General features: G+C 43.0%; 1 protein-coding gene across 3 annotated transcripts in view; it reads right to left on the bottom strand.

Moving 5' to 3' along the window:
- Positions 1-27,677, bottom strand: part of fancd2 (FA complementation group D2) — a 40,121-nt gene extending 12,444 nt beyond the window's left edge. The window contains exons 1-31 of one of the 3 annotated variants that reach the window (XM_007890293.2): positions 27,550-27,677; positions 26,352-26,492; positions 26,080-26,147; positions 25,163-25,266; positions 24,720-24,783; positions 24,576-24,628; positions 22,433-22,511; positions 21,378-21,502; positions 20,231-20,318; positions 19,926-20,030; positions 18,694-18,794; positions 18,307-18,409; positions 17,450-17,485; positions 16,449-16,595; positions 14,382-14,516; positions 13,726-13,857; positions 12,980-13,087; positions 11,940-12,049; positions 10,884-10,944; positions 10,231-10,350; positions 9,537-9,610; positions 8,439-8,582; positions 8,152-8,252; positions 7,801-7,916; positions 6,323-6,431; positions 5,484-5,585; positions 4,794-4,912; positions 4,376-4,516; positions 3,730-3,846; positions 2,658-2,786; positions 645-763 (exon numbers count right to left, since the gene is read on the bottom strand). In XM_007890293.2, coding sequence (XP_007888484.1) covers positions 645-763; positions 2,658-2,786; positions 3,730-3,846; positions 4,376-4,516; positions 4,794-4,912; positions 5,484-5,585; positions 6,323-6,431; positions 7,801-7,916; positions 8,152-8,252; positions 8,439-8,582; positions 9,537-9,610; positions 10,231-10,350; positions 10,884-10,944; positions 11,940-12,049; positions 12,980-13,087; positions 13,726-13,857; positions 14,382-14,516; positions 16,449-16,595; positions 17,450-17,485; positions 18,307-18,409; positions 18,694-18,794; positions 19,926-20,030; positions 20,231-20,318; positions 21,378-21,502; positions 22,433-22,511; positions 24,576-24,628; positions 24,720-24,783; positions 25,163-25,266; positions 26,080-26,147; positions 26,352-26,492; positions 27,550-27,619 — 3,221 coding nt within the window. In that variant the 5' untranslated portion in view covers positions 27,620-27,677. Of the gene's footprint in view, positions 1-644; positions 764-2,657; positions 2,787-3,729; positions 3,847-4,375; positions 4,517-4,793; positions 4,913-5,483; positions 5,586-6,322; positions 6,432-7,800; positions 7,917-8,151; positions 8,253-8,438; positions 8,583-9,536; positions 9,611-10,230; positions 10,351-10,883; positions 10,945-11,939; positions 12,050-12,968; positions 13,088-13,725; positions 13,858-14,381; positions 14,517-16,448; positions 16,596-17,449; positions 17,486-18,306; positions 18,410-18,693; positions 18,795-19,925; positions 20,031-20,230; positions 20,319-21,377; positions 21,503-22,432; positions 22,512-24,575; positions 24,629-24,719; positions 24,784-25,162; positions 25,267-26,079; positions 26,148-26,351; positions 26,493-27,549 lie in introns of those variants that run through there. The other 2 variants (XM_007890294.2, XM_042339638.1) reach the window with 2 other exon arrangements.
- Positions 27,678-27,816: the final 139 nt, after the last annotated feature.

Here is a 27,816-nt window from a genome sequence, read left to right as displayed (position 1 = left end):
CTGGAACTTTATCCAATTGGCCATTGTACATGTGTACATGACACAAGTGCAAGATAGCATTCAGGAGATCCAAAGGAGATTGTGGAACTCGCTATCTGAAGCTCTGGTTGAATCAGGTAGTATCAATGCATTCAAGAGGATTGCCAGACGTTCACATAAGGGAGAGGGGAATAGAGGGTATGGAAGGGAATAAGGAATGGATGGAGACTCGTATGGAGTATAAACACTGGTATGGACTGGTTGGGCCGAATGGCCACTTTTCGTGCTTTGATTGTAAATCGTTGTCAGTTTTGACACAGTGAGTGCTGGTCAAAGGTGAAGCTATTCAATCGTGAGGAGATAGGAGGTGTGGGGGGGTGGGGGGAGAAGAGAAAACATAATTAAACATAAAAAGGGGAAATACGTCTAACTAGGGAATTCATTTGACTGCACTATAGCAAGTGAATCATATTAGGAGTAAAAAGGAGAAATAGTGGGCTTGATGCCCAATATTAAAGAGGAGGAAATGAGCCTTCTGCTTTCTGTTCCTGATCATTTTCTCTAATCCCTGTTGGAAAGAATGTGTATGTATAATTCACGTAAGCAATATATTTTGAGCAGACTATTATCGAATGTAACAAGAGACTTTCACAACAGACACCTACCAAACAAAGAGTGTGTGCAAAATCTGAAGCAGTAACTGATAACACGTGGACATCAGCTGGTGTTCTTTCACATTCACTCCCAGGGCATCCACCACTCCATTATTCTCTCCCATCATCACCTGAGCAGAGAAAGCAATAGGTTATTAAATCTGAGATTTTATAATGTCGTCCAATAACAAGAACAGAAATTAAGCAATTTCACACAAACATCGTGGAGTCCTGTAGCTCAGTGGTTAGAGCACTCGCTTTGCAAGCGAGGGACCTGAGTTCAATTCCAGGCAGAGGGCGAAACCTTGGGCAAGTTTCCTTACTCCACACAGAGCCTAATAATAATCCCTCCAAAACCCAAAACAATAATAAAATTGGTCATTTTCAATCTACGACTGTTTGTGGGACATTGCTGTGCGCAATTGGCTGCCGCGTTCGCCCACAAATATACAGTCAATTCACTTTACAGTGTGTTCTGTGAAGCGCTTTGGGACGTCCTTCCGACGTGAAAAGCGCTATATCAAATGCAAGGATTATTATTATTATTATTATAGATCTACAATAGAAACTTCAGAAAAACAGCCTCAAAATTAAGGCTGTATTTAAGAATTTGACAGACTCTTGGACTCTCTAAAATGCTACGTAAATAGAGTGAATCAAAAAAACAGATTACATGCGTATAGCGCCTTTCACGTTGGGAGGACATCCCAAGGCGCTGGACAGTTGGGTCGGGACCCGAGCAGGGGGGGAATGGTCAAGGTGAGGGGAGGGAAGGGAGGGAGCGAGGAGGGGGTAGAGTCGAGAGGGGAGGTGAAGGCATGGTTGAAGAGAAAGGTCTTGAGACCGGCCTTGAAGGAGGAAAGAGGAGGAAGCAAGGCAAAGGCACTGGGGACGGTGTTCCAGAGCCTCGGGGCTGAGAGGCTAAAAGCCCGGGCACCGATGGTAGGGCGGTTGGGGCAGGGGATGTGGAGCAGACCAGAGCCAGAGGAACGGAGGGTACGGGCAGGTAGGTAGGGGGATAGTAAGTCGGAGAGGTAGGAGGGTGCAAGGCCGTGAATGGCCTTGTAGGTGAGGATCTTGAATTCGATCCTCTGGGGGATGGGGAGCCAGTGGAGGTGAGCGAGGGTGGGAGTGATGTGGTCCCGAAGCCTGGTGCGGGACAGTACACGAGCTGCAGAGTTCTGAATGACCTGCAGCTTGTGGAGGGAGGTGGCCGGGAAGGCCGACGAGGAGAGAGTTCCCATAGTCCAGCCTTGAGGTGACAAAGGCGTGGACCAGAGTTTCAGCAGCGTGAGGGGTGAGGTAGTGCCATAGTCTGGCGATGTTCCGGAGATGGTGGAAGGCGGTAGCAGTTGTGGCGCGGATGTAGGGAAGAAAGGACAGCTCAGGGTCGAACAGAACACAGAGGTTCCTGACTGGCTTTGAGAGGTGGAGATGCTGATGCTGTCAGCGCCTGAGGTGCAGAGGCGCTGACTCGAGCCATTCAGGAGGGCCTCAGTTTTGCGCACTTTGAGCTGAAGAAAGTTGTCTCTCGTCCAGGACTCGATGTCAGACAGGCAGCTGTCAGGACATCGGTGGTCGTGGAGTTGAGGGTAGAAGAGGAAAGGGTGTCATCCGCATACATGTGGAAGTTAACCCCATGTCTGCGGATGACGTCACCAAGGGGGAGCATATAGAGGGTGAAGAGGAGGGGACCGAGGACAGAGCCCTGAGGGACACCACACGAGACAGTGCAGGGGCTGGAGGAAAAGCCGTTTGCAGAGACAAAATGAAGACAAAATGACGTCCCAAAGTGCTGGATAGTCAAGGATGTGCACCAAAGCTGGGGTTTGGGATCAGGTGGGGTGGAGGGCAGGGTGGACGGAGGTAGGAAGGTGACCGAAAGAGTGGTCGAAGAGGAACTTCTTGAGATGGGTATTGAAGGAGGCAAGGGAGGGGGGACAGGTGGAATTGCCCCCTAAAGATTTCCAACTCCCCAGTGCATGCCCAATGCTAGTTCTAGGTTTCCATGTGCACAGGCCCAACCTGAAAGTAGTTGTGAATATTTTCCAGATGATTGCAGAAAGCATCAAGCAGGTGGACAGCAAACCGAGCCATTTCAAGTGGAGTGTTCTGGCGCAAGTGTGAAAACCCAACATCACGATCTGCTTTGACCTGGAAAAGCAGAAGAAACAGCTGAGCAATGTGTTTCAGATTTATTAAAACTGTCAATAAAACTATAGTTTATTCATATTACAACTAGCGTAAACAAAATCTAAAACTAGCACATCAACGTAGTAAAAATACACAGGTATTAATTCCATGTTTATTCTTTTCTACCCCCCCAATCTCCTCACTTAAAGGTAATAGGTCGCTTTATTGTCTTCTACCTGGATACAGTTGCACAGCGCCAGCCCCCTCCAGTAAACCAAGTAGCCATTATTCACACATTCAGGCTAATCAACAGGATGGGGTATTTTAACTGAAGCCAATTATTCCTAGCCTGATGCTCACATAAACTCAACCTCAAGTACAGGGTCTCTGTACAGTGACCAGGAACTGATTTTGATTTTTTTTTGAATGCTTATTTTCATTAATTCACAATCAAAAATAACCTGGTGATGTGCTCCACCCAATACGACGTTACTAGGGAGGTAGTTCTATAGCTATGCACAGGGTCAGATCAGACTGTATGAAACCTTTGAGCGGATTTCCCTTCTCCCAAACCGGCTACCCTGGCTTTAATCCTTACATTTGATACAGCGCTTTTCAAAGCACTTCAAAGTATTTACCGTACAGTTCAGTGGTTGTGTATTTTGTAGGCAAAATAAACTCAATCAGCACCTATTCAAAGATCAAGCCCGCAATTCAATTTTCTCACCCCTGGTTTTATCCTAGTGAAACTACATGCATCCTCTCTATGCTCCAACATCTTCTTTAACCACAGCTTTGACCCTGAGGATAGCTAGAGAACTACCTCCCTGGTAACGTCACGTTGGGTGGAGCTCATCACCTGGTTATTTTTTAATGTGAATCAATGAAGACAAGCTTTTAAAAAAAAAATCAAACTGAGACCTCTTGCGCATTGATTTTTTGTTGATGTTTAAGTGACGGGTACCTTTAGAAAGTTTATTTTCCTGGTAGCTGTTGCTATCAGGATGTACTCCAATTTCCGGGACAGGTCCTCCAGAAGAAACATCAACTCTGCTGACCCGAGCTGTACAACCTCGGTAACCTAGAAGATGAATAAAGCTTATAAGCTGTATGGTTTTCTCAATATAACCCTCTCCCCTTGTAAATAATACTTTAAAGCATTGGTGCCCAGCCTTTATAATCAGCCAACAAAACACATTTTCTTGATTGAGTATTTCTTGATTTATGCCATAAATCAAACTAAGAAAACACTGAACATACACTACCTATCAAACTCAGACTTACCTAGACTTTTGCAAAGGTTCACTGCTGCCACCTCCAGCCCTCGGGCCTCAGGTTGGCCACTACTGCTCTACAGGATGGGCTGAAACAATCCATGTTTCATTCGGCAATGACATGCAATCAATTCTCTTAAATTGGGATGTTTGTAATTTCACTGGCACGTGAAATTTCATTACAGAAAACTTCCAACAGAAAACATCAGATAATTTTCATTATGTGCTAAAATGTTAGAAGAACAGAATTCTTAAAAGCTTTTACTCAATAAATCCCGAAGAAGAGCTTGGCTGATCTCCCCACCCTATATGACTGACGAGCCCTGACACACTGACCTTGGTATTTTGCTCAGTGTCCAATAAGGACTTGGTTACCAGGCCACAACGTAGGATGGTGAATACACTGATGTCAAGCTCTCGGAAGTAAGCTCTGTAATTGGATAGGTTAATAGAGACCTTTCCCTCCTCAGCATTGTCCTGTGAAGCACAAGAGACTGTATGAAACATCTAGCATATCGGTACACTTCAACCCACATGCATTGATTTTCCAAAGTGAAGAGAGGTAAAAGAATAAAGAATACCATTAAGTGTCGTGACTGTGCATTTTGTAGATGAATGTGACAGCCAATTTAGTACAGCAAGGTCCTACAAACAGCCATAAATGGAATGACTAATTTTATGTGGGTAATTATTGGCCAGAACACTGGGAGAAACTCCCTTGAGAAAATCCTGTGAGGTCCCTTCCCCACATTACCTTCTCTTGGGTCTGTTCAGCCTGTATATGACTTTCTTCCATTGGTTCCTCAGTCTGAGAGCTGTCTGTGGAGGAGCTCTTGTTGCTGTCAGATTTTGTCCTCTTCTTAACCTTCCGACCTTAAAAAAATATACAAATGAAACCAAAGGTTACCAGGCTCTGAGCTCAGTAGCGTTGGAACTCTATCTGCACGAGTTTTACAGTATGATCTCATTGCTCTTTCTGAACTAACAGTTTTCTAGCAATTGTGGAAATACAGCATTGAGTGTATACTGTATAGTCAGATCGTGGTGGAAACCATTCCCTCCTTTGAGTTTGCTTAGGTAACGTGACTTTACAACAAACTCAAAGTGATATTCAACCCCAAACCATTCACTCCATGCTCAGTATCTCAGCCTCTTCCTCTCAGATCTTATAAGACAGTCACAATACGAACAATAGGAGAGCTTAGGAGAAAGTTTTTCACTCAGAAGCTTGTTGCCAAATAAAGTGGTAGAGGCAGAGTCCGTTGTCGGTTTCAAGAAGGAAGTAGATAACAATAATAGATAGAAAGTATGAAGGATAGAGACTTGAAGGACAAGACAGGGCAGTGGGACTGAATGAACAACTTGTTCGGAGAGCCGGTGCGGACTCAATGGGCTGAATGGCCTGTTTCTGTGCTGTACATTTCTACGATTCTTTGCCCCTCACCTTTCTTCCCCTTCTTGGCTGGTGCTGCAGGAGCTATGAATGGAGTAACGTCTGAGACCTCACAATCGAAGCACGCTAATGGGGGACTGTACCCAGGAGTTGCTGAAACAAAAACAGCTGCAGATTAGCAAATATACAAGCTAGTTAACATGGGGCTTGGGGGAGGTGGGGGGAGATGAATCAAGCCAACACTTAACTCTAACTCTTAAATAGTAAGATTGATTACAAATGATTGTTTCCTCTTCTCTTCTGGCGCTGTGCACCTCTAGGAACAGAACGTGAATCCAGCTCAGAGATTAAAGTGTCCCATCTCTGCTGGCTGAAAAAATCCCAAACATTTCAAAAGAGGCACAAGTCAATGGCCCCAAACTGTTCCAATTTGGTTCTTATTGGCATTTAATTGGAAGATCTATGCTGAGATGGTGAGAAATTCAAAACAATTATCCAGGTCGTCAACTAACCATTACAGCTTGGCTTGTAACCTAAGCTTCACTAATGACACAGACTGGCTGGTCACCCATCAAACTTGGTCACCCATCAGCCCTTGACACTGATACTGGGAGCAGCCTAACACTGGATTAGCACATAGTTGCCCGACTTCTGCAGACATGTTAACACAAAGCCACTTTAACCACAGGAACATCCTGTTTTTCTGGTACTCGGTTTAGATATATACTCAGTTTATCCACATCCCACCAAGATTCAAACACAGACCTTCTGGTTTCAAACCCAGTGCTCAATCAATCTGAGAGAGCCCACCAATGCCAAACCAAACTAACGTATTACATATATATTATGAAGTACCCAACGACATACGTCTACAACAGAAGAGACCAAACCTGCAAGACATTTCTCCAGACTGGTCTGCAGCTGGGTGATATTCTGTAATCGAAGGAGCACCTTGCCCTTCATCTCTGGGTCTTGCTGTTTACAGAACGCATTCACCACCTGAAAAGCAGAGAGAGAAAGAGTCAACAAACCCATAGATTAGAAATTTCTCCCTTATTCCAATGTAGGCATCAGCCTGGCTCAGTCAATAGCACTCTTGCTCTGAGTCAGAAGCTTGTAGGCTCAAGCCCAATGATGGGTCCTGAGACTCATAATCTAGGATGCTGTTCCAGTGCAATGTTGAGGGATTGCTACATTATGAGAGATGTTGCGAAACGGAGATCCCATCTGCCTGGTTCCAGTGGACATTAAAAATCCCAGGATACAGGTTAAAAAAAGAGAAGGAAATTTCTTCCGGTGTCCTGGCCAACAATCCCCCAAATAAATTTGTCATTCATTTGGCTGTTTGTAGAGCCAAAATGGATGTTGCAGTTGCCTACAAATACCAGGTCCCTACATTTTACAGTAATTATTGTAAAACGTTTTGAGATGTTTCAATGTTATAGTGAAGCATCTTTTGAATTACAAAGCAACAGTACATGGGTTTGTACCCTTCAATCTTTGATTTACCGAAGAGAGCTAGAAGAATGAAGAAAGAACTTGCATTTTCTCCACTCTGCACCCAGCTCACCCTCAGATCTGTCAATTCTGCAGCGGGATAGTACAAGTTGCAATGAAGGGCAAGGCGCAACTAGGGAATCAGCAAATCTGTGCAATATATTTTGCATTCTTTCACCTGAGTGACTAGGAGCAGATAATACTACAAAATATTGCCTCTTGATAAAACATTAATAATCTTTACGTTTGAGTCTTTCACAACTGGAGGGCATCACAAAGCACTTCACATGATTTACTGTGAATCATACAGCTAGCTCTAAGGGCAGGAGCAGACTCAATGGGCTGAAAGGGCTCCTTCTGCCCTGTACATTTCCATTCGATTCCCGGCAGGGCAAAATGTTGGGCAAGTTTCCTTACTCCACACGCCTGTTTGCCTAGCAGTAAGTAGGAACCCGATTGTTAGTCGATTGGCGGATCACTTTCCGGGAATAATAATTTCTTCAAAAAAATACTAATAATAAATTGGTCAGTTCAATCCACGACTGTTTGTGGAACACTGCTGTGCGCAATTGGCTGCTGCATGTTGCCCACAAAATATACAGTCAATTCACTTCACAGTATATTCTGTAAAGCGCTTTGAGACATCTCGAAGACGTGATAAGGTTGTATATCAAATGCAAGGATTATTATTATTTGAGGAGAGATGTCATTCACCTCTTGGCTGTTTGTGGGATCTTGCTGTGCACAAAATGCTTGACTACAAAACCAGTAACTACAGTAATTATTGCAAAGCGCCTTGAGATGCTTTAAAATGCTATAAAATGAAAGTTGGTTCTTTTTTACATTATTAAAGCCATTCTCGCCTGGTTACCTCTCTAAACCAATTCAGGGCATGAAACTGTAGTGAGCATAGAAGCTCTCGCTCCTGTTTGGACAGTGACTCCAATTTCTCTACCATTTCATCGTTGGTCATGTACAATGGACAACCTAGGGTGAAACAACCAGTGATATTGACATGCTGTATATTGTTTTTTTTCAAATACATAGAACCGCATACAGTGGAGCAGGATTCACAAGATCTGAACCTATTTAACATCCAGTAACTGAGAACGTACTTAACACACTCAATGTCTGCAAGTCTACCCAATACCCAGTAACTGAGAGCCTATCCCAATACCCAGAAACTGAGAGACTATCGAACACCCAGTATCTGAGAGCTTACCTAATAGAGCATCAATCTCCTCCAAGTTGCCATTGTGCTGTACCTCTTCACAGAATCTCAGTAAACGGAAGAAGGAGGCAAGACACACAGGAGAAATACCCCTAAACAATTAAAAGGAAAAAAAACAATTAAACATAACCTCAAGGCCTGCTTCAAACATTATTGGCTAAATTGGTTTTGGCCTCCCCAGGGCCAGGGAGGGTAAAAGGCAGGTAAAATGTATCGTATTTGAGAATGAAACTGGTCTGAACAATTGAGGCTTTATATGTAAAGAATAATTTACTTACTTCTTAGTTCCATGTTTGACTGGTGCTCTTTCCCAACCGTTGGTCAGCATCTCGGAAAGCAGTGGGAGAAGGTTGATAACAATCCCGCCCTCACTCTCCTCTTCGTCCAGGTTATACATCACCATTAGTGGCAGCACATATTTACTGACAAGAATCAACAACACGCGTGTTAATAGCTTTGTACGGCTGACAATACTGTCATTTGATTTTGCACAGCAGTTTTGTTTATTATACAGTATCTTTTTTTCTTCTACATTCTCTCCTTTCTTCCCTTCTAGGTTTTACTTGACAAGTAGCAAATCATTTTTCTCCTTGAAATATCCTAAGAGATTGAGAGGTGGGTATGAAGGAGGCCCTTCACCCTATTTGATCTCATCCTTCCAGAATACCAAGTATACAAAATCACAAAATTGTTTTTTAAATACATCAACGTTCTGGCCTCAACCAAGTTCTCAGTAGTCCATTCCAGCTATTGAGCACTCGCCTCACAAGCAAGAGGACCTAGGTCAATTCCGGCAGAGCGAAACCTTTAGGCAAGTTTCCTTACTCCACACATCTCTGTTTACCTAGCAGTAAGTAGGAACCCAGTTGTTAGTCAATTGGCTTTTCCAGGGTAATAATCCCTTCAAGAATAAAAAAAAATGTGGTCACTCAATCCACAACTGTTTGTGGGACACAGCTGTGGCGCAATTGGCTGGCGCATTTCGCCCGATAGTCAATTTACTTATATAATTCAATAGTATATTCTGTGAAGTGCTTTGAGACATCAGGAAGATGTGATAAGGCAGGCGCTATATCAAATGCAAAGATTATTATTATTGATATCTGCTCTCCGCTCAGTGCTTCCAACCTCACAGTTGAGCTCAGGAACTCGCTGTGTGGAGAAGCAAACTGTAGACTGGTCAAAGCTCTTAATGCACAGAATAAACGTTTCGTATAATAATTATGAAAGTCTTTCTTTTCAAAAATACAACTTGGCCTTTTCTAATACACGCTACAGAACCCCATTTATTTAGTTGCATCTAAATGCGATATTGATAATAGTCAATTGGCAGTAAATATTCATGATTCAACAGCAAATACTCATCACAGACTTACCCTTCCATAACTGGTCCCTGATCCACCACAAAATCTTCTTGAAAATCATCTAGCACACTTCTCCCAATCAACTCCTGCATAGCAGAGAGACAGAAAAAGAGCACAGAGAGAAAGAGAGCGAGTAGCATTTTAGAGCAGAGTGCATTTATTTGCAGAAATCTTCATTTTTGCTCCCGATTCTGGAATTTTTTACAGTAAAGATTAAATTCGCAGACACCTAAAATAGAGATAGAATTAATTTACTGCAGAAACAACTCCAATATTACTTAAATAAAAGGTCCTCCTTCCCAAGAGTTTTTTTTGTGGGCAATTGGCAATTGTAAATTGCCTGCAAAAAAAACGAGTCCCATAGCGTAGTGGGTAGCGAACTTGCCTCGGTAAGGCAAGTTTCCTTACTCCTCACACCTCGGATTACCTAGCATTAAGTAGGAACCCGGTTGTTAGCGGATTGGCAGATCGCTTTCGGGGGGTAATAATCCCACCCCTGGAAAAAAATTTAGTCACTCCACTGCTTTGTGAGACATTGCTGTGATCAACTGGGTGCTGCGTTTCGACCACAAAATATACAGTCAAAATATACTTTACAATATATTCCGTGAAGCGCTTTGAGACCTCTCAACGATATGGTAAGGCACCATATCAAATGCAAGGGTAATTATTATGATAAATGTTTACAGGCAGAGTGAGATTTTACCTGCACTTGTGGATCCAGGTTTCCTTTCTGCACCAGGTTAGCCAACTCATCGTAATACAGAGCCGCGGCCTCTGGGGAATGCTCGCTGCATCCACGGACTAACTCCAGCAGCGCGGTGGCCTGGGTTTAAAAATTAGAATGTTAAAAACAAGAACAAAACCAGATCAATTATCTCCAACCCTCCACGTCCTTTTGGTCAATCATATTTGTAGAATGAGAATGTCAGACTGAGATCCCAACCGCCTGTTAAAGTAAACGTTAAAGATCCCATGACACTATATGAATGGAGAAGGACATTTCTCCTGGTGTCTTGGACAGGAATTCTACAGATAAAATAAGCAATTTATTTCATGGCTGTTTGGAGAGGGGAAATACTGCTGCCCATAAATTAGCTACCACATTTGTCTACTAATATTGACTAATACATGTTACTGCATTTTACTACAAATGCACTTTACAGAAATTCCTGTGAAACATTTTATATTGTAGGCACCATACCAAACCCAAGGGTTATCACCGTAGAACATTATTCTAGATCATAATATTCAGATGGAAGAGTACCCCTTCTCCCAATGACTTAATAACTAAACATCCCTTGCCAGTGGGATGTGCTGGGAGATCGAGGTGCAAAGCATACATATAAAAGTCCCTACCTGTCGTAGTGACTCCTTGCTCATGGTTGCCGAATTGGAAGATGCTTCTTCAGCTTTGCTCCTGGAAAAGAAACCCAATTAGCAATTGATGCGCGTGTTCAGACTGTAAACTGGTAACAACAATAACGTTGATACATCACCTGTTTCACTGTTTAAAAGCTTAGGTTTGTTCCCTGTCCTCAACCATCAAACTTCTACAAAATTGAAATTATAATCCTTCAGGATATTATAAATATCCTTGCATTTGATACAGCGCCTTTCAGGTAAGGACTTCTTAAAGTGCTTCACAAGAGGCACTGTAAAGTGTCGTAACTAATTTTATCTGGAGGATTACTGGCCAGGAAACTAGAATAAATCCCTTCTTTGAATATTGCCATGGAATCTTTAAACATCCAGCCGAACATGCAGATGGAACCTCAGTTTAAGTTCTTATCTGAAGGACAGCACCCCTCCATCAATGCAGTCCACATCCAGCAACACATTGGAGTGTCAGCCTAGACTAGGAATTGAAAGTCCCAACATGGGGCTTAAACTTATAGCCTTCCTGACTTAGAGGAAAAAGTGCTACCAATTGAGCAAAACTAACACTTGTTTTAGGATTATGCAATAGACTGCGCATGAAATGCACATAAACCGTCATTCCCAGTGTTCAGCTGAAGAGCTAGAAAAGACTCAAAATGTTCACCGACAAGGACAAAACAAAAGGAAAAAGCAGAAGGTCACCTTGAGGACACTTCAAACACACCGTTAAGTGAGCAGGTCTCCTGCCCAGCCTCCTAGCTGAGAAAACTGTGTGGAACAGATGTCTGTAAACTGTACAGCACAGAAACAGGCCATTGAGACCAACCAGTCTATGCTGGTATTTATACTCCAAAAGTCAATTTCTAGATTCTGTTTGAATTTGCAGTGACATGTTAATGTTCAACATGTGTCTGGACAATTTAATTCTCTCTACAAAATCACACTCGCTAAAAACAGTCATCCCCCCCACCCCACTTGTCAAGTATTTGTCTTCCCAGCGTCAGCGAAGGTCAGATGATGTCGAGGCTGCTCTACCTGTTGTAAGCCAGGCTGCCAATCATCATGACCGCTCCAATGATCCCGATGCGCTTATACTTGGATATCGTGCTGGACAACTGTTTCCTGATCACAATGTGCATGTCATCCTGCACACAAAGACAAGGGTTGTTAGTAATCCCTCATGCCAGAGGGCAATAATACAATAACAACTTGCACTTATATAGCGCCCTTTATACAGGGCAGCATCTCTGAGTGCTTAATAGTGGTGGAGTCTGAAGCCAAGTCAGGGAAGGTAGGTGACCGTAAGCACGGTGGAAGAAGGTCTTAAGTCGTGATCTGAAAGAGAGGAAGGAGGCAAGGCGGAGAGATAGAGGGAGAGAGTTCCAAAGCTTAATAGCATATTAATGCTGATACACACTTGCAATGCAAAACAGAACAATCATACACCGTATCTGACTCAAGAGCGCTCCCTTCAGATTTTGTAAAGTGGATCCAATACCCAGAGAAGGGAATCTTCACACTGCACATTTGGATCTGATAATGTTCAGCTATTATATTTAAATATCAATTTAAGATCTACTTTATTCCAATGCCTGTTCCTACTGAAAACTGAGATCAAATGGACCGAAGGGCCTTCTCCCTCTAAGCCTCTTTTATGAACAATATTCTGTGCTAGACTTTCTTTTTTCTCTCTCAAGTGTTGCAACATGCGTCAGTACGTTTAGTGCCATTTGCTGATGTGCGTTTACAATGTGAATCTCTTACTAGCTCACAAAGCATTGCCACCTCCCCATGCAGATACTCAACTAATATCTCCCCCATTTCATAAAACGCAAAAGAAACCCCTTCATACAACTACAACTTGCAATTATACAGGGCCTTTCACGCAGGGTAGCATTTTGAAGTGCTAAAACATGGAAAGAGACAACCTACTGGGATGAAGCTTAACTGCTTAACATGGTAAATGGTAAGTACTTTCCCTGAAATCAGATGCATTTGTTCAGTTTCTCTGCTTCCCTTTAAAAAGAGTTATGCGAGATATTAAAATATAAAAACCAACAAGACCTCTGGTTCACCTGAATGTGACTCCCCTCTTGTCCTTTACTGAAAGCCAGCGAGCTGAGGATGTAGAACAGCTTCCTGATCTGTTGGATAGACAAGTTATCCATGTAGTCCAGGATTCCCTGTAGATAAAAACAATCCTCCGTGAAAATTACTTCCAATAATTAGTTCAGTCATTATCAGACCAACATGGATTCTGTTACTCCCAACATTCAAATATCCACAGTCCTTTTGGGCACTTTGCCCCCTGAATCCTTGCCAGTAAATCTGTCAAACTTTCCTGGATCTCTCAATTTCACATTCTACAAGGATAAGGTCATAGGATCAGGGTTGTGAAAGGCAAATCTTGCAAAAAGAGGAGGAATTTCTTTATAAAACAGTGGCAATCAGCAGCTCTTGTAATATCTTACAAAGAAGGTTGTTTGAGCGAATTCTTTAAAAAAAACTATTGATGTTGGTTCTCAATGGTGAGACAGAAGAGGGGTATTCTAGAAGGATTAAATCAAATGGTCTGAAGGACATTCTTCATCCTCTTTTGAGATCTATGAATATTCATCTACTTTGGCAGCTTTAGGCCAGTGTTTTAAGAAAATATAACTCATTCCATTATTCAGAATGATTGGTGCCTCAGTGTTACACCTGTCACTCACTGCCGATCTGCTATCACATCATTGGAGCTCAACAGCTGACATTCAAAACACAAATTGTAAAAAGGACAGAGCAAAAGTACTTAAGAGGTTTGCAATAGCTGACTGCTTACCTTCACAAAAACAGCATAGACAGCCATAGCAGACAAGCTGTGAGAAACCAGGTCTAAAAGGGCATCGAGGGAGACATCGGCCTCTGCAGTGAAACCGCTACAAACATGTGTCACCAGCGCACCAACAACTTCCTGAGCCGAGAGAAAGAGAGACAGAGAGAGAGGACAGAAATTAACTTCTGTCAGCAAATCTATGTGTTAACAATGGGCAGGAGACGGGTGAAAAAGCAACTTCTGAAAAGAGTTCCCCAACGGTGGAAAATGTGAATTGTCACGTTGACTAGTCCTGAAAACTCACGTTTTTCACACCAATATTTTATTTGAACAATGCACATTTTCGTCATCAGGAATATCAGACAGGATTTCCATCCATACGTCAGAAGAAACAATGAATGTGGCACTGGCTGAATAGAATTGGTAATTCCAATTTTGCAGGATCAAAGAAAGATATTGTAAGCAGTTTTTTTAGATCCCTCCAGCTTCCACGTCGCTTCATTGTGTCTCTTCCCTGGAGCTGATGCAAACCTACATCCTACCACTTTGCAGCAGATAACATTGGTGCTCCAATAACCAGTACCACTGTGCAGCGCAGGAGAATGTTTAAAAGAAAATATTAGGTAAGATGGAACACACTTAAGATGTAGGACTTTTCTTACTTGCTGACAATAGGAGTCAAACGTTCTAAAAGCAAGCTTGTACATCTCGCAGGCAAATGATACCACACTTGGATCTGTGGATCTCAGCAGGGTCTGGGCCAGAGACAGTATGGTGGGAAAGTACTCGCGAACAACCTGAAAGAGAAAAGAATAATTAGCACAGAATATTCTTCACCAAAGGATGTTACCAGGGATGACTGGATAGAATGATCAAGAAACTTTGGATAGGTTGGAGCTTTTCTCTCTGGACATGAAATGATTAGAGGCCTGGCTCAGTTGGTAGAAGATTGTGGGTTCAAGTACCACTTTGGGATTTGAAATCACATTGTCAAAGATGACACTCCAACGCAGTGCTGGGGGGATGTTACATTGTTGGAAGTGGCATCCTTCGGATTAGACTTTAAAACTGAGGTCCCGTCGGCCTGTTCAGATGGATGTTAAAGATCCCATGGCACTATTTGAAAAGAGAAGTTTCTCCCAATGCTTTGGCCAACAATTCCCCAAAATAAAATTGCTCATTTGTTTCATGACTGTTTGTGGGACATTGCTGTGCGCAATTGGGCTGCATGTTCACCTAAAAAGTCACTCCACTTCACAGTAAATCCTGTGGATGTGCTTTAGGATGTGCTTCTGACATGAAAGGAGCTATACCAAATGCGAGGTTTATAGGATTATCCTTCCAGAAACCAATCCTATTGTCTTGCCTTTACTGCGCCCAAACATGGTAAGTACAACCAGTGAATAAACCAATTTATATGGAGCATTGTTTTCCAGTGTGTTGGAAGAAATTCCCTTCTCTTTTCCATTAATAGCACAGGATCTTTAATGTCTACTCAAAAACAGGCAGATGAGACCTCAGTCTAATTTCTCATCCAAAGGACAGCACCTCCAATATTCATCATTCAGCACATTCAGCACTGCAGTGAATGTTTCATACACTATACTGCAGGTAAATGAAATAAGGCAGAGAACTTAAAAGGTTGAAGCAGTTTCAAAACAGGTCTATTTATCATGAAAATGCTTGTACCAATTTTGTTCAAAATCAAACTTTGCTAGAAATCTGAAATCAACATCAAAAAAGCAGAAATTCTACTGAAAGTTTAATCAGCATTTGACAAAAGCAGTTGAGCATTTTGGATGTGACTGTTCATCAGATATCCTGACAAAGGTCTTCTACTCAAATTAATGAACTGTGTAGAATCTAAAGTCAAGCTAATTCATTCCAATATTTATGCTCCACATGAGGCCTTACCCATTCTTAACCCCCCCACCACAACCCATCTATTCCTCTCTCTCTCGGATATGGATAGAATTTCCTCTTAAAAACAACTGATGCTTTCTGCTTCAACTACAGCTTCTGGAAATGAGTATCAAATTCTCACCACTCTCTGTATAAATGTTAGTTTTAGTTTTGTCTTACATTAGTGACCGGTTGTAAAACAGACCTCTCCGTTTCACTCTAATTTCACAACAGGTAGGCCTGTGTTTTATGTGGAGGGAGGGGGAAGAAAGAGGGAAAAACTATCCTCTTAGGAGGGTCACTTTTGGGTGAATGTAGTGACATGCTTGACAAAAAAAGTCAACCCTCTGTGAGAGCCTCGGTAATTTGGCTCCTGAACCTGTTGAATCTGCATTTCATCAAGGCAATGCTGACTCCAGCCAGCCTACCTTCAAGCAGAACAAAAGTGACTTCATACTCAACTCCTGTTAACCCAGCAAGCCCAAACCCTAACAGGTAAAGTAATTCTAACTGGACAGCAATGGGGAAACTTACTAGACAGTGGTCTCAATGGTTTTAGCTGGTTGAACTCCAGCAGTACCTAATGCACACTCTGGGGCTTGTAAGCTTTGATTCTCACCAAGCTGCGCCTAATATACTCTGGAATTAGGTAAGCAGCAGCTATCCTTCCAGGGAGAGAGAGCACACGATCGATTCCAAACCCAAGGAAATTTCCACATATGATGGCATACTTGGAGATGGGTTTCTGTATGTGTCAAACACCTGGCTGACCAAAATAAATAGATGAAGCGTGTCATTGTTCATTGAGACAGGCCAACAATACTAACCGTAGCATGGCTCTTGAACGCAACCTGGAGAAGCTGGTTCCGGATGTTTCCGAGACGGACCTTATTACGTAGCAGCTTCTCCACCTGTTTCTTGCTGTTATTTGTGTTGGTTGTGTGAAGTATCAAGAGGACTAGCAGATCTATGACCTACAGGCGAAATAGAATGTGAAACATTGTAATGTACTGAGAATATTTACTTACTGTATAAACGAATGTCTTTGGTAAATCACAATTAATATTTAAGGAGGCACGTTCCCACATGTAATAAAGAGTCTGATAAGATTTAAAAAATCATGCTTGTTATGAAGATGCAGCAAAGAGGCTGTTATTTTTAGCAATTCAGTAGATGCTGCAGTACCATTGGTTACAAATGGGTTATGGTGCATGTTACATATGATGTATGTATTCAGCTCGGGTCTCACACCAGCTACGCCTGACCATTAGGCAGCACACTCATCCTTCATTACTCCAAAGCATTGCTGATGACAGACCAGCTCCCACGACTTGGAGGAGAAAACTGATCACTACGGGTAAGGATTCTTCCCGTTTGGCTTTTGTTAACCCAGTAAAGCCCTAACAGGATGCATGATCCTATCTGGAGAAGCAGCAGGAAGCTTGGTGGACAGTGCCCGCAATTGTAAACTATTTGTTAAGCTCCAGGAGTACCCCAAAGCACACAATGGAATTCCCAGGCTTCACACCAGCATGTTCTGAAATTAGGTAAGCAGAAGGCGACCCTCCAAGGGAGAGAGTGCACATTCCATTCCAAGGTGACATATATATGTGTGGAAAGATCAGTCTAGTTTGTATATTCTTAAGCACGTCAATGGGCCAAACGTCAGGCTGACCAAACACAATTACTGCAGATGCATTCCAAGCACCCAGCACTAATTCTTATTACTGTTAATAACATTTAACTTGAGTGAGAGTAAACTACATTTTCTTTACAAAGCTCCATTGACAACAGTTGTAAGAATGAAATACAGGTAGAAATCTTTTACCTTGTGTTCTGCAGCGGAATCTACTTTCTCAATAGCCTGAAAGAAAAGTTACAATGTCAGTCCATCCTGAGCTTTACTGATCTGGACATTTCATTTTTAGAAAGATTCTTCCTCCCACGTTTCATTCTCCTCCAAATTGCTATAGGCCACTCATCATTCTCTACTTGACTGGGAGATAATAACAGATTTAAAACTGGTTGTTCTGCTTGCAGGGAAAAGAGTGGTATCCACTCTGCATCTTTCCCCTGGAGGGGGGTCAATATCCTAAGATCACCCACCACATGATGTGGAAGCAGGACTGCAACCCTGCTTTCTGACACCTCCATCCCTCTACTAGTTACCCAGTGTCAGGGTTTACAGCAAATGCTCTTACACCTGCCCTAACACGACTCGCTTTTTTGGACAATGTTTTGGGAAAGTTGCAGCAATGGATTCGCTCCAAGACGGATGAGCCTGTGCACAAAAAGCAATGTAGAAGTCATGTTTGTCAGTGCAAATACATGGAAAAGAATGATTTATGTGATAACATCTAGGAATTATATACATTGTGGGCAGTGCACAAATCACATGAGTGACTTATGCCACTTTTCAAATGTTTCCTGAGTTCAATCACAAGTTGTGTATTTGACAATCCTGACAATAATTTAGGGACAACAGGTCTTTGAAGCCATACAAAAAGCCTCAAAACTTTGCAAAAGGATTTCAAAAAGGTCTATCGTAGTCATTCTTATAGCAGGAAATTTGCTCTCTTTCATAATCAGGGGCATGAGAATATTACAATATTACACCAGACTTTGCTATGTTCAACATCACTAAGTTTAAAAACATCCATTGTACAGAACCAGCAGTTCAATCACCTTAATCCAGGCTTCCGCTGTTGTCTTCTGAAACCTCACGGAGACTTTTATGACATCAAACATAATGCCAACACAGTCATGTTTCACCTGATTTATTGAAGTTCTAGATACAAAAATAGAGCATGAATTAGTTTGTTATTTCTCTGGTGTGGAATGAAACATGTCCTGTTGGATCCCTGCTATAGAACAGTCTGATTTGGGTACATGCTTCTGTTTATATTAGCCTAGTGGGTAAAGGTACAGACTGGAAGGGTTCAAAATACAGCCAATGCTCAGCTGATCTCAACCAGGACACCAATCAGGATGCTACAATTCCGATGTTACAGTTTAAATGTGTGTATTCCCATTCCAACATCTGCCCTTAAAGCTGATTCTTTGGTACCATACCCGCCAGGATTCCGGCACGTTTGTTGGCTCTGACTGGGCTGCAGCTGTGGGGGAAGCACACAAGACTCCAGCTCAATCTTCCTGCGCAATTCTGAGATCACCTGCAAGAGAAGTACGACATCTTAGGAAGTTTCCCTACTCCACATCTAGCAGTAAGTAGGAACCCAGTTGTTATTCGATTGGCGGATCACTTTACAGGGGTAATAATCCACCCCCCCCACCAAAAAAATGTGGTCACTCAATCCAAGACTATTTGTGGGACACTTGGAATTGGCTACTGCGTTTCGCCACACAATACACTCTATCCACTTTGCAATGCATTCTGTGAAGTGCTTTGAGATGGCTCAACGACGTGACAATGCACTATATCAAATGCAAGAATTATTATTTTCCTTGAGCTCGGGCTCAAACAACAACAACAACAACAAGATTCCATTTATTGAGCGCCTTTCACGTCGAGAGGACGTCCCAAGGCGCTGTACAGTTGGGTCAGGACCCGAGCAGGGGGGAAATGGTCAGGGTGAGGGGAGGGAGCGAGGAGGGGGTAGAGAGTCGAGAGGGGAGCTGAAGGCTCGGTCAAAGAGAAAGGTCTTGAGACCGGCCTTGAAGGAGGAAAGGGAGGAGGCAAGACGAAGGCACTGGGGGATAGAGTTCCAGAGCCTAGGGGCTGCGAGGCTGAAGGCCCGGCCACCGATGGTAGGGCGGTTGGGGCGGGGGATGTGGAGCAGACCGGAGCCAGAGGAACGGAGGGTATGGGCAGGTAGGTAGGGCGATAGTAGGTCGGAGAGGTAGGAGGGAGCGAGGCCGTGAATGGCCTTGTAGGTGAAGATGAGGATCTTGAATTCGATCCTCTGGGGGATGGGGAGCCAGTGGAGGTGAGTGAGGGTGGGAATGATGTGGTCGCGAAGCCTGGTGCGGGACAGTACACGAGCTGCAGAGTTCTGAATGACCTGCAGCTTGTGGAGGGAGGTGCCGGGAAGGCCGGCGAGGAGAGAGTTCCCGTAGTCCAGCCTTGAGGTGATAAAGGCGTGGACCAGAGTTTCAGCCGCGTGAGGGGTGAGGTAGTGCCGTAGTCTGGCGACATTCCGGAGGTGATGGAAGGCGGTGCCAGTTGTGGCTCAGATATGAGTCTCATTTAAAAGGTCTCTGGGCACCAAACAACAATCTGCTGTAACATGAATTGCACATGAGCCAAACACTTTTTTTGAAAATGTATAACATGCGGGTTTTACCTCTACTGCATCGGCTGCTGTGATGGCGTGAAGAATGAACTTGATGACTACAGGCAGATCTTCAAGATTCACTGCAGACAGGGTTGACATGACAGATTGACGCACCTACACACAAAACAAATAAAATTAAAATCTTTCCCGAATGAGAAAGATTTCTACTGTTTTAGAAAGTACCGGCTTCCAAATTAAGATTGAATTTAGTTGGATCCATAAAATTCCAACCAGCACTAGAATAGGGCATGATTACCAGATTCCCACCACACGGCAGAGACTATATTCTTGCGCATGAAGAAAGAATATCTCACCTCAGCTAATAGCTCTGTCCTTAAATTGAGGCTGGAGAGAGCATCTAAGATAGGTACTGTCAGCTGAGTGTTCTGCTGCAACAGCAAACTGTTGGAAAGAAACAAAAGTGTTCACAATGTTTGAGGTAATAATAATCCTCACATCTGATATAGCAACTTTCAAGTCGGAAGGAAAAAGTGCTTCACAGGATTTACTGTACTAACAGGAATGCGGAGAAAAGATTGTGAGTCTCCTTCCTCTCTGCCTTGTGATAGTTTTGAGATATAGTAGTTATTCATGGAATTGGTTCTGAAGCCCCTGTTCCATTTGAAACTCAGCGCTCCACAATACTACCCTGTGTGAAGGGCACTATCAGAATGCAAGTTATTGTTGTTGAAACAAACCGATCAGACATTTATTTTCCTTGCTAATTGGTGTACGTGCATGTACGTTAGCCTGGCACTGGCAAACTCCACAATAGCACATACAGTCATTGGATTTCAGTGTTATTTCTTCTAAATCTCCAGGTGATATTTTTAAACATGTTTGCAGGCTACTTTGCTGAAGTGTTCATCTCAACATTATAAGACTTATACAGTACTTTTATAGGTGCAATAATCATTGCATTTGATATCATGCCTTATCAAATTGTTGAGATATTTCAAAGCGCTTCACAAATGTTGTTTCAAGAACAATTTACAGAGATTTCTGTTAGGAAATAATATCTCGGGATACAACATATAGTTTGAGACATGACAGGTGTATGCGACTGCCAGGATGGTGAAAGGCGAACTAGATGAACTTTGATCTTCTTTCGGCTAGCAGTTCTTATGTTTATATGTAAAACGTCACTGTGAATTTCAGTGACTATTTGTAGGCAAACTCAGAAGCCAATATGCACATAGCAATTTTATTATCCGAAGGATGAGACGTTAACCTTGGTTACGCGTTAACCTCAGTGGAACGTCTCATCCGAAGGATGGAACCTCTGACTCCCTCGTGCTGCACTGGAATCTCAGCCTAACGTTTGAGCTTGACATACTCAAAGGAAATAATGGGTGTGCTCCTGATAAGAGCATCATTGTGGTTACAAAACATCTGAAGCAGCTTTAAGAAGAATAAAGTTCTGTCCCCAGGAAATACGCTGACAGTTTGGATCAGACGTACTTAAGCTCCTTGCCTATTTCATTGTGCTGTGCGTCTTCCAGGATCTCTGGCAAACTGGTGATGATGTCTCGCTGGATCTCCAGGGGTGCAACGCTGATCAGCTGCATGATTTTACTAGTCATCTCCTAGAATGAAGCGAACTGGTGAGTAAGCAATAACTGTATGGCCCAGTCTTCCAAAAACACATTCCATGTGAAGTAAAAGAAAGAACTTTTAAAAGGAAAAATAAAGCAAAGCACTGCACAGCAATAGTGGAGGCTAATTTGCAACCTTGTGTTCATTTCAGTTTCTTATCTGCGACCATTAGATTTTGAAATTACGAATCCCAAAATCCGAATAAAAATACTTCCCATTTGGTGTTTTGCTCTGTTTTTGCCAACATGAGATGCTCAATTTGCATGTATTTTGAATCCAGAAGTCAAAATGAACGCAAAAGTTTGTGAATATCACAAATTAGATCCCGATATGTAACAGAAAAACAGCAGCAATTCAGATCGATTACGAGGGGTACCTTTTGCCTTGATTAATGATAGTTTTATGTTCTAGCTGGACAAAAGCAGAAGCATATGACTTAAATAATGTTTTGATGCTCACCAATAATAATCCTTGCATTTGATATAGCGCCTTATCTCATCATTGGCGTCTCAAAGCGGTTCACAGAATATACTGTACCTTCTCTCTACCTCGCGACCCCCTTCTCTATCCATTTTTAAAACCTGCCTTAAAATCTACCTCTTCAACCTCCCCATTTCCCTCCCCTTTTCGGCATCCACCCCATCATTGCAAAGCAATCCGAGACATTAGCCTATGTGAAGGACGCTATATAAATGTAAGTTGTTTTTGTTGAATATTGCACCAACAATCACTACTCAGCCTGTGAAGAACAACCACTGTACAGGAGGGCGACTGGCACCTCAGAAGATTCAGTGCTTTCAGAAGTTGGCAAACAAAAATGGATTGAATTCTCTGAGGGTATCTGATCCTGCGAAAATATTTTTTTTGTTCAAACCAAAACACCTTAGTTCAAAAGGTTTAGAAAAACAGTATATTCCTACCTTGCTATCCACGATTCTGTCCAGCCATTTAAACTGATTGATGATTAGCCGGGGCATGTTAATCCCATCCTCAGGTGCACTGAAAGTGAAGAAGAAATGTGAATTGCCACAAATTATCAGAGGGTAATGGAAACGTGGAATTCTCTGCCACAAAGTAATGTTGAAGGAGAGTCGGTTAATTTTTTTCAAAAAAAATTATAATCCTTGCCATTTGATACAGCGCCTTACAAATCGGGAGGATGTCTCAAAGCACGTCAGTAAAGTTTTGTAATTGTGTATTCATCGTCAAACATGCACAGCACAAACAGCCACAAAGTGAGTAGCCAATCTTATCAGAAGACTGATGGTCAGGACACCAGGAGAAACTCCCTTCTCTTTTTGAATAATCCCATGGGATCTTTAATATCCATCTGATCAGGCAGATGGGATTTCAGTTTAACTCTTCTTCCAAAGGGCGGCACCCTCCAACAATGCAGCACATCCAGCACTGCATTGGAGTGTCAGTCTAGACTTGTGAATTCAAGGTCCTAACGTGTGGCTTGAACCCACAGCCTTCAGACACGACAGGCGAGAGTGCTACCAACTGAACATGAATAGAAGTAGAAACCTATTATAAGATGCTCCCTTATAACAGTGTGTAGACTGGCTGCCGTCCCAGTTGCTAAAAAATGGACTTCCAGGTTTCCATCAACACCATTTCTTGCGCGCTGCACATGTATGATATGCATAGGAAACACATAGGGAGCAGGAAGTGAACTGAAAACAGGCCTTTTTGTTTTGTGGGGGTGGAGTGGTAGATGGAACAGCAAAACAATATCAATATTAAACGATACCAATTTATTACATTATCTAGTCTTGGCATCAGCTATAAAGTTGATATCAGTGCCAGTGCTCTCAAAGTCAGGGGGATCAGCAGTGCACACACACATCCATCTTCTTACTGGCTTTCAAATGTCAATGAAACTTCAAAATTAAATATTATACTTCAGGTTGCCAACTTGGGAGAGCTGTAAGAATAATAATATTTGCAGACTGTAAGCTGTACTGTGTACCTTGGCTTAGTCCAATATGAAAAGCTGCTTAATTCTGATGCAAGACACGCAGGAAAAAAGAAAATCGCATAAATTTAAGTCCCTTATGTGGAAGTCTCCTTCCTCAGGGACCACATACTGCAAATTGAAGCTATATTAGGAAGAATAGCTTTAGTAAGAAACTTTTTTTTCAATCAAAATGTATTACTACCATATTAGGAGCAGGAGGTCTTCAAGCCCATTGAGACATTTCCCAGTTTTATTAAACATCCCAATTAATTCAGCAGTGATTCTACATTTTGCCAAGCCTTTGTGTGAAGAAATATTTTTTGATCCAACTTCAAACTGGCTTAGCTCTAATTTTCCCTTTCTTGGATTCCCTCTACCAGAGGGAAAATCTAGCTAACTATCTTGTCAACTCCCCTCATTATTTTAAACACTCCTTAATCTATCTCAAAGTGCATCACAAGATACACTGTAAAGTGGATTGTAGGTGAAATATATATTTCATAAAGTGTATATATACATATATATAAATAGACTATATATAGATGATATAATGAAAAAAAAGTAACATCCTCCAACACTCATTGCATAGTGCAGAGATGCGGCAACTATATTGAGGCACAGAAGCTTATACCAAGGCTTCGGGCACCGGTCAATTTGGAGTAAGAGACAGTGTAGTGTAGAGAGTCAGCTGTTGCTTCACAGGAGAGGGAAGATTAATGGTCGGTGAGTCACCTGTACCCCCCCACCCCAAGTACAAACACGACAGATCAGCTTTGGCAGAGAGCAAGATGCACATCCTCCCAGCAGCAATGCGCATGCAAGAACAACAACAACAAGATACCATTTATAGAGCGCCTTTCACGTCGGGATGACGTGAAAGCAACGCACAACGTCAATGTGAAATGCCCCATAGAACCCAAAGTGTTTGATGCAGGAAAACTGCTTTGAAAGGTTAACCAAAACGTTTGTGCGAGTCTGCAAGTTCCCAATTGCACAAGGTCACAACATTTTAACAAGACCAGAGACAAACCTCCCCAATAGCTGAAAGTCCCACGGTTCCATTTTAACCATAGATTGCACTGAAGAACAGAAGTGGATCTTACTTGTCATATATAAATTCGGGAATTTTTTCAAATAAAGTGTTCATGACTGGAGGCTAAAAGGAAAGGAGAAACAAAATTTAGAGTAGAGCAGTGTAATCTAAATTTGAGTCAGTGTACAGTTTACATATCCCACAATTCTCTTACCTGTAGTACCTCAATCCCCAGAAGCAGCTTTATCAGACTTTCCTGGTAAGAGGTCCCTGCATTGCTGTAAATAAAGAGATCACACATTACATAACAATAAACCTTGTGTTTGATGTAGTGCCTATCACTTTGGTAGGACGTCTCAAAGTGCTTTACAGGTTTTACTGGAAAGTGCAGTGACTGGGTACTTTGTAGGCAAACACGGTAGGCAATTTGCACAAGAAAATATCCCAGAAACACGTTTCATCCATTCGTCTCCAAAATAAAACTTTTTAAGATATGGTAGCTGGTAGTTTTTGAAGAGTGTTATTGGGCTGGAGATTGAACTCAAGCTTTTGCACTGAACATTTAGGCTTCCAATTGAAGTACCCAATGATGGTCACCTCAGCTCCCTAATCAATCTCTGCTATATGCTGCATATAATTAATCCAAACACACTGTACCTTGATTCTCCCATTTGAGACAGTCCACAGGCTAAAAGACAGTTCCTGAACTTATCTCGGTCTTCAATGTGCGACTCCAAACCAGATATAAACTCCTGCAGAACCTGTAAATACCACAAAACCACATCATCCAGGATTATTCCTGCAAATCCCCAGACATTGGCAGCCAACGCACACCCATCTGCCAAGACTGCTCTGGGACCAACTGCTTGGAAACTAACTGCAGCTGATCTTCCTCCTTCTTATTCCTCATAAGCAACCTGTCTTAAATTGCTATCTTAACAGATCTTGGCAATCACAGGGAGAGCACCTGTCCTGCTTCTTCAAGAAACACCACACCAACAGACTCCCTGTCCTCACTGCATTGGAGTGACACTGACACTCCAATGACCTTGGGACGTCCTCCCGATGTGAAAGACATGAAAGACGCTATACAAATGTAATTTTGTTGTTGTTGTTGTCAGCCTTGACTGTGTATTCAAAGTCCTGGTGTGGGACTTACCATTCCTCACCTGGCTGCTTACCAATAGATTCACCTCTTGACACAATTCTGCATTTTAGGATGTAAAATGAAATATATTTTTACAAACTACATCCAGAAGGGAACATTTGGTTTTAGATTAATACAAAATGAATACAAAAAGTTTGGGGAATAATGTGTATTCTGTTTCTCTTGTGTAGGTGACACTCTGCTAGAATCAAAAGTGGTAGGGATCAGCATCACAGGGGAATGCTGGGGGTTCCATTAGCCTCTGCAAGCAAACATACCTTGCACTGTGACCAACAGTATGTGTAAGTTCATAACAACATTGCACAGGATCATATTCGTTTCCGTTTTATTGAATATTTCCTAATGCTGACAGAGGCTTAACACTCAACTGCAAAGTTACTGAAATATCATTTGAATAAAATCTTACGTTTGGATAGTGTGGGTGTTTCCGTAGACCTTGAAAAAGCTTCTTCTGGAACACTGCTTGGTCCAAAGCTAAAATAATAATACAGAATAAGACTTTAATGAATTTAAACATGCAATGACATCTCAATTAAGTAAGAGCTCCTTGCAAACTCCACAACCACCCAGACACCTCCCAACCATAATAAATCAAATGGGTAGCATCATCCCAGAATTTAAGTTTAGATGAAGGTCATGGGATTCACTTGAACTCATTCTTCCAAAATAATGACATACTTAGCTCATTTGGTAGGTTTCCAGATTTCAGAATCACTCCTGATGCTTTCAGCAGCTGAACGAACACAGTGTTGTCCTCCACCTCCCCTTCCTGGGCAGATGGGCTCGGTTTTCTACCATCAATCTTGCTCTTCTTCGCTCCTGACAAAGATATTTAATAATAATCCTTACATGTGGTATACCGACTTTCAGGTCAAGAGGATGTCCTAAATCACTTCACAAGAGATACTGCAAGTGCAGTGACTGTATATTTTGTGTGTGACCGCAGCAGCCAATTTGCGCACAGCAATGATCAGATTATTAAGGGTCAGACGGGCAAGAAAATCACTTCTACTCCTTTTTCCTTCTATTCCTTCCATGAGCACCAGTGGCGCATTGGCAAAAGGTGGTCATTATTCACTAAGTATCGATAGGCTATCCATCCATCTGCTTTGTAGACAAACCCAAGCTTATCCTTACCTTTGGGCAGGGGTCTGCGGTCAGCGATCAGGATCAGCAATGCTGGGTGATTCCTCCCTTATCCTGAGACACTAAGGTGAATTGTAGCTTCAACTGCAGCCCCAATTGAGATCAGCTAACTCCTCACAAACCTAGCACCTTTTGAGCCGGCTGCCCATCTCTTTGCCTCCACCCTTGATTCCAGGAGCACTGCTGCCTGTCGGACATAAATCCTGGACGAGAGCAGGATCCAGCTGTACGTCGACAAGACAGAGGCTCTCCTGCTTGGCTCCTGTCCGCATCTTCTCACCGCAGGCGCCGACAGCACCAACTTACCCAGATGCACATTCCGTCTCACGGAGCCAGCGGGGAATCTCGGTGTCTTGTTTCTTTCAACCCTCAACTGTTCTCTGAACCTCGCAACCGTGCCTTGAGCCGTTCTGCCTTTCCCCCCCCCACCCACCCCGCTTCCCCAACATCGCCCGCCTCCGCCACTACCTCTCCCGTCAGAGGCCGCTGAGACCCTCATCCATGCCAACCCTCGTCTTGTCCAGCGCCTTGGGACGTCCTCCCGACGTGAAAGGCGCTACACAGATGTTGTGGCTGTCCAGGCTTCACGATGCCAACCCCACCCTGTCACCCCCATCCTTGGTGTGTGTGGGGGGGGAGTGTCATCAACAACAACAACAACTTGCATTTGTGAGCACCCTTCATGCAGGGAGGCGACTCGGAGCGACCCCCCAGGGGGCTGCCTCCTTACTTGATATGGCTTTCGCGCCAGGGTCACGCTGCTCTTCAACTGACTTCGACAACCTCCTCTTGGCGACCATAGCGGCGGCCGTGCAGGCCCGGAGCCGACCAGTCCCCGCCAAACTTTCAGATCGACGCCTGCGCAGACGGCCAGCCCGGCGGGTGGTGTGTGTGTGAGGGGGAGGGGGCGGGGCGGCCTCGCGTGCGCGTGCGCGCAGGAGCGCAGCATCACGGGAGTTGTAGTTCTCCCGCCAGCCGCATCTGCTCTCTTTCTCTT

This window comes from Callorhinchus milii, unplaced genomic scaffold, assembly GCF_018977255.1.
Source record: "Callorhinchus milii isolate IMCB2004 unplaced genomic scaffold, IMCB_Cmil_1.0 Scaffold12, whole genome shotgun sequence".
Classification (NCBI taxonomy): domain Eukaryota; kingdom Metazoa; phylum Chordata; class Chondrichthyes; order Chimaeriformes; family Callorhinchidae; genus Callorhinchus; species Callorhinchus milii.
Note: the sequence above shows the minus strand (reverse complement) of the source record. Positions and strands in the feature narration are given on the sequence as shown.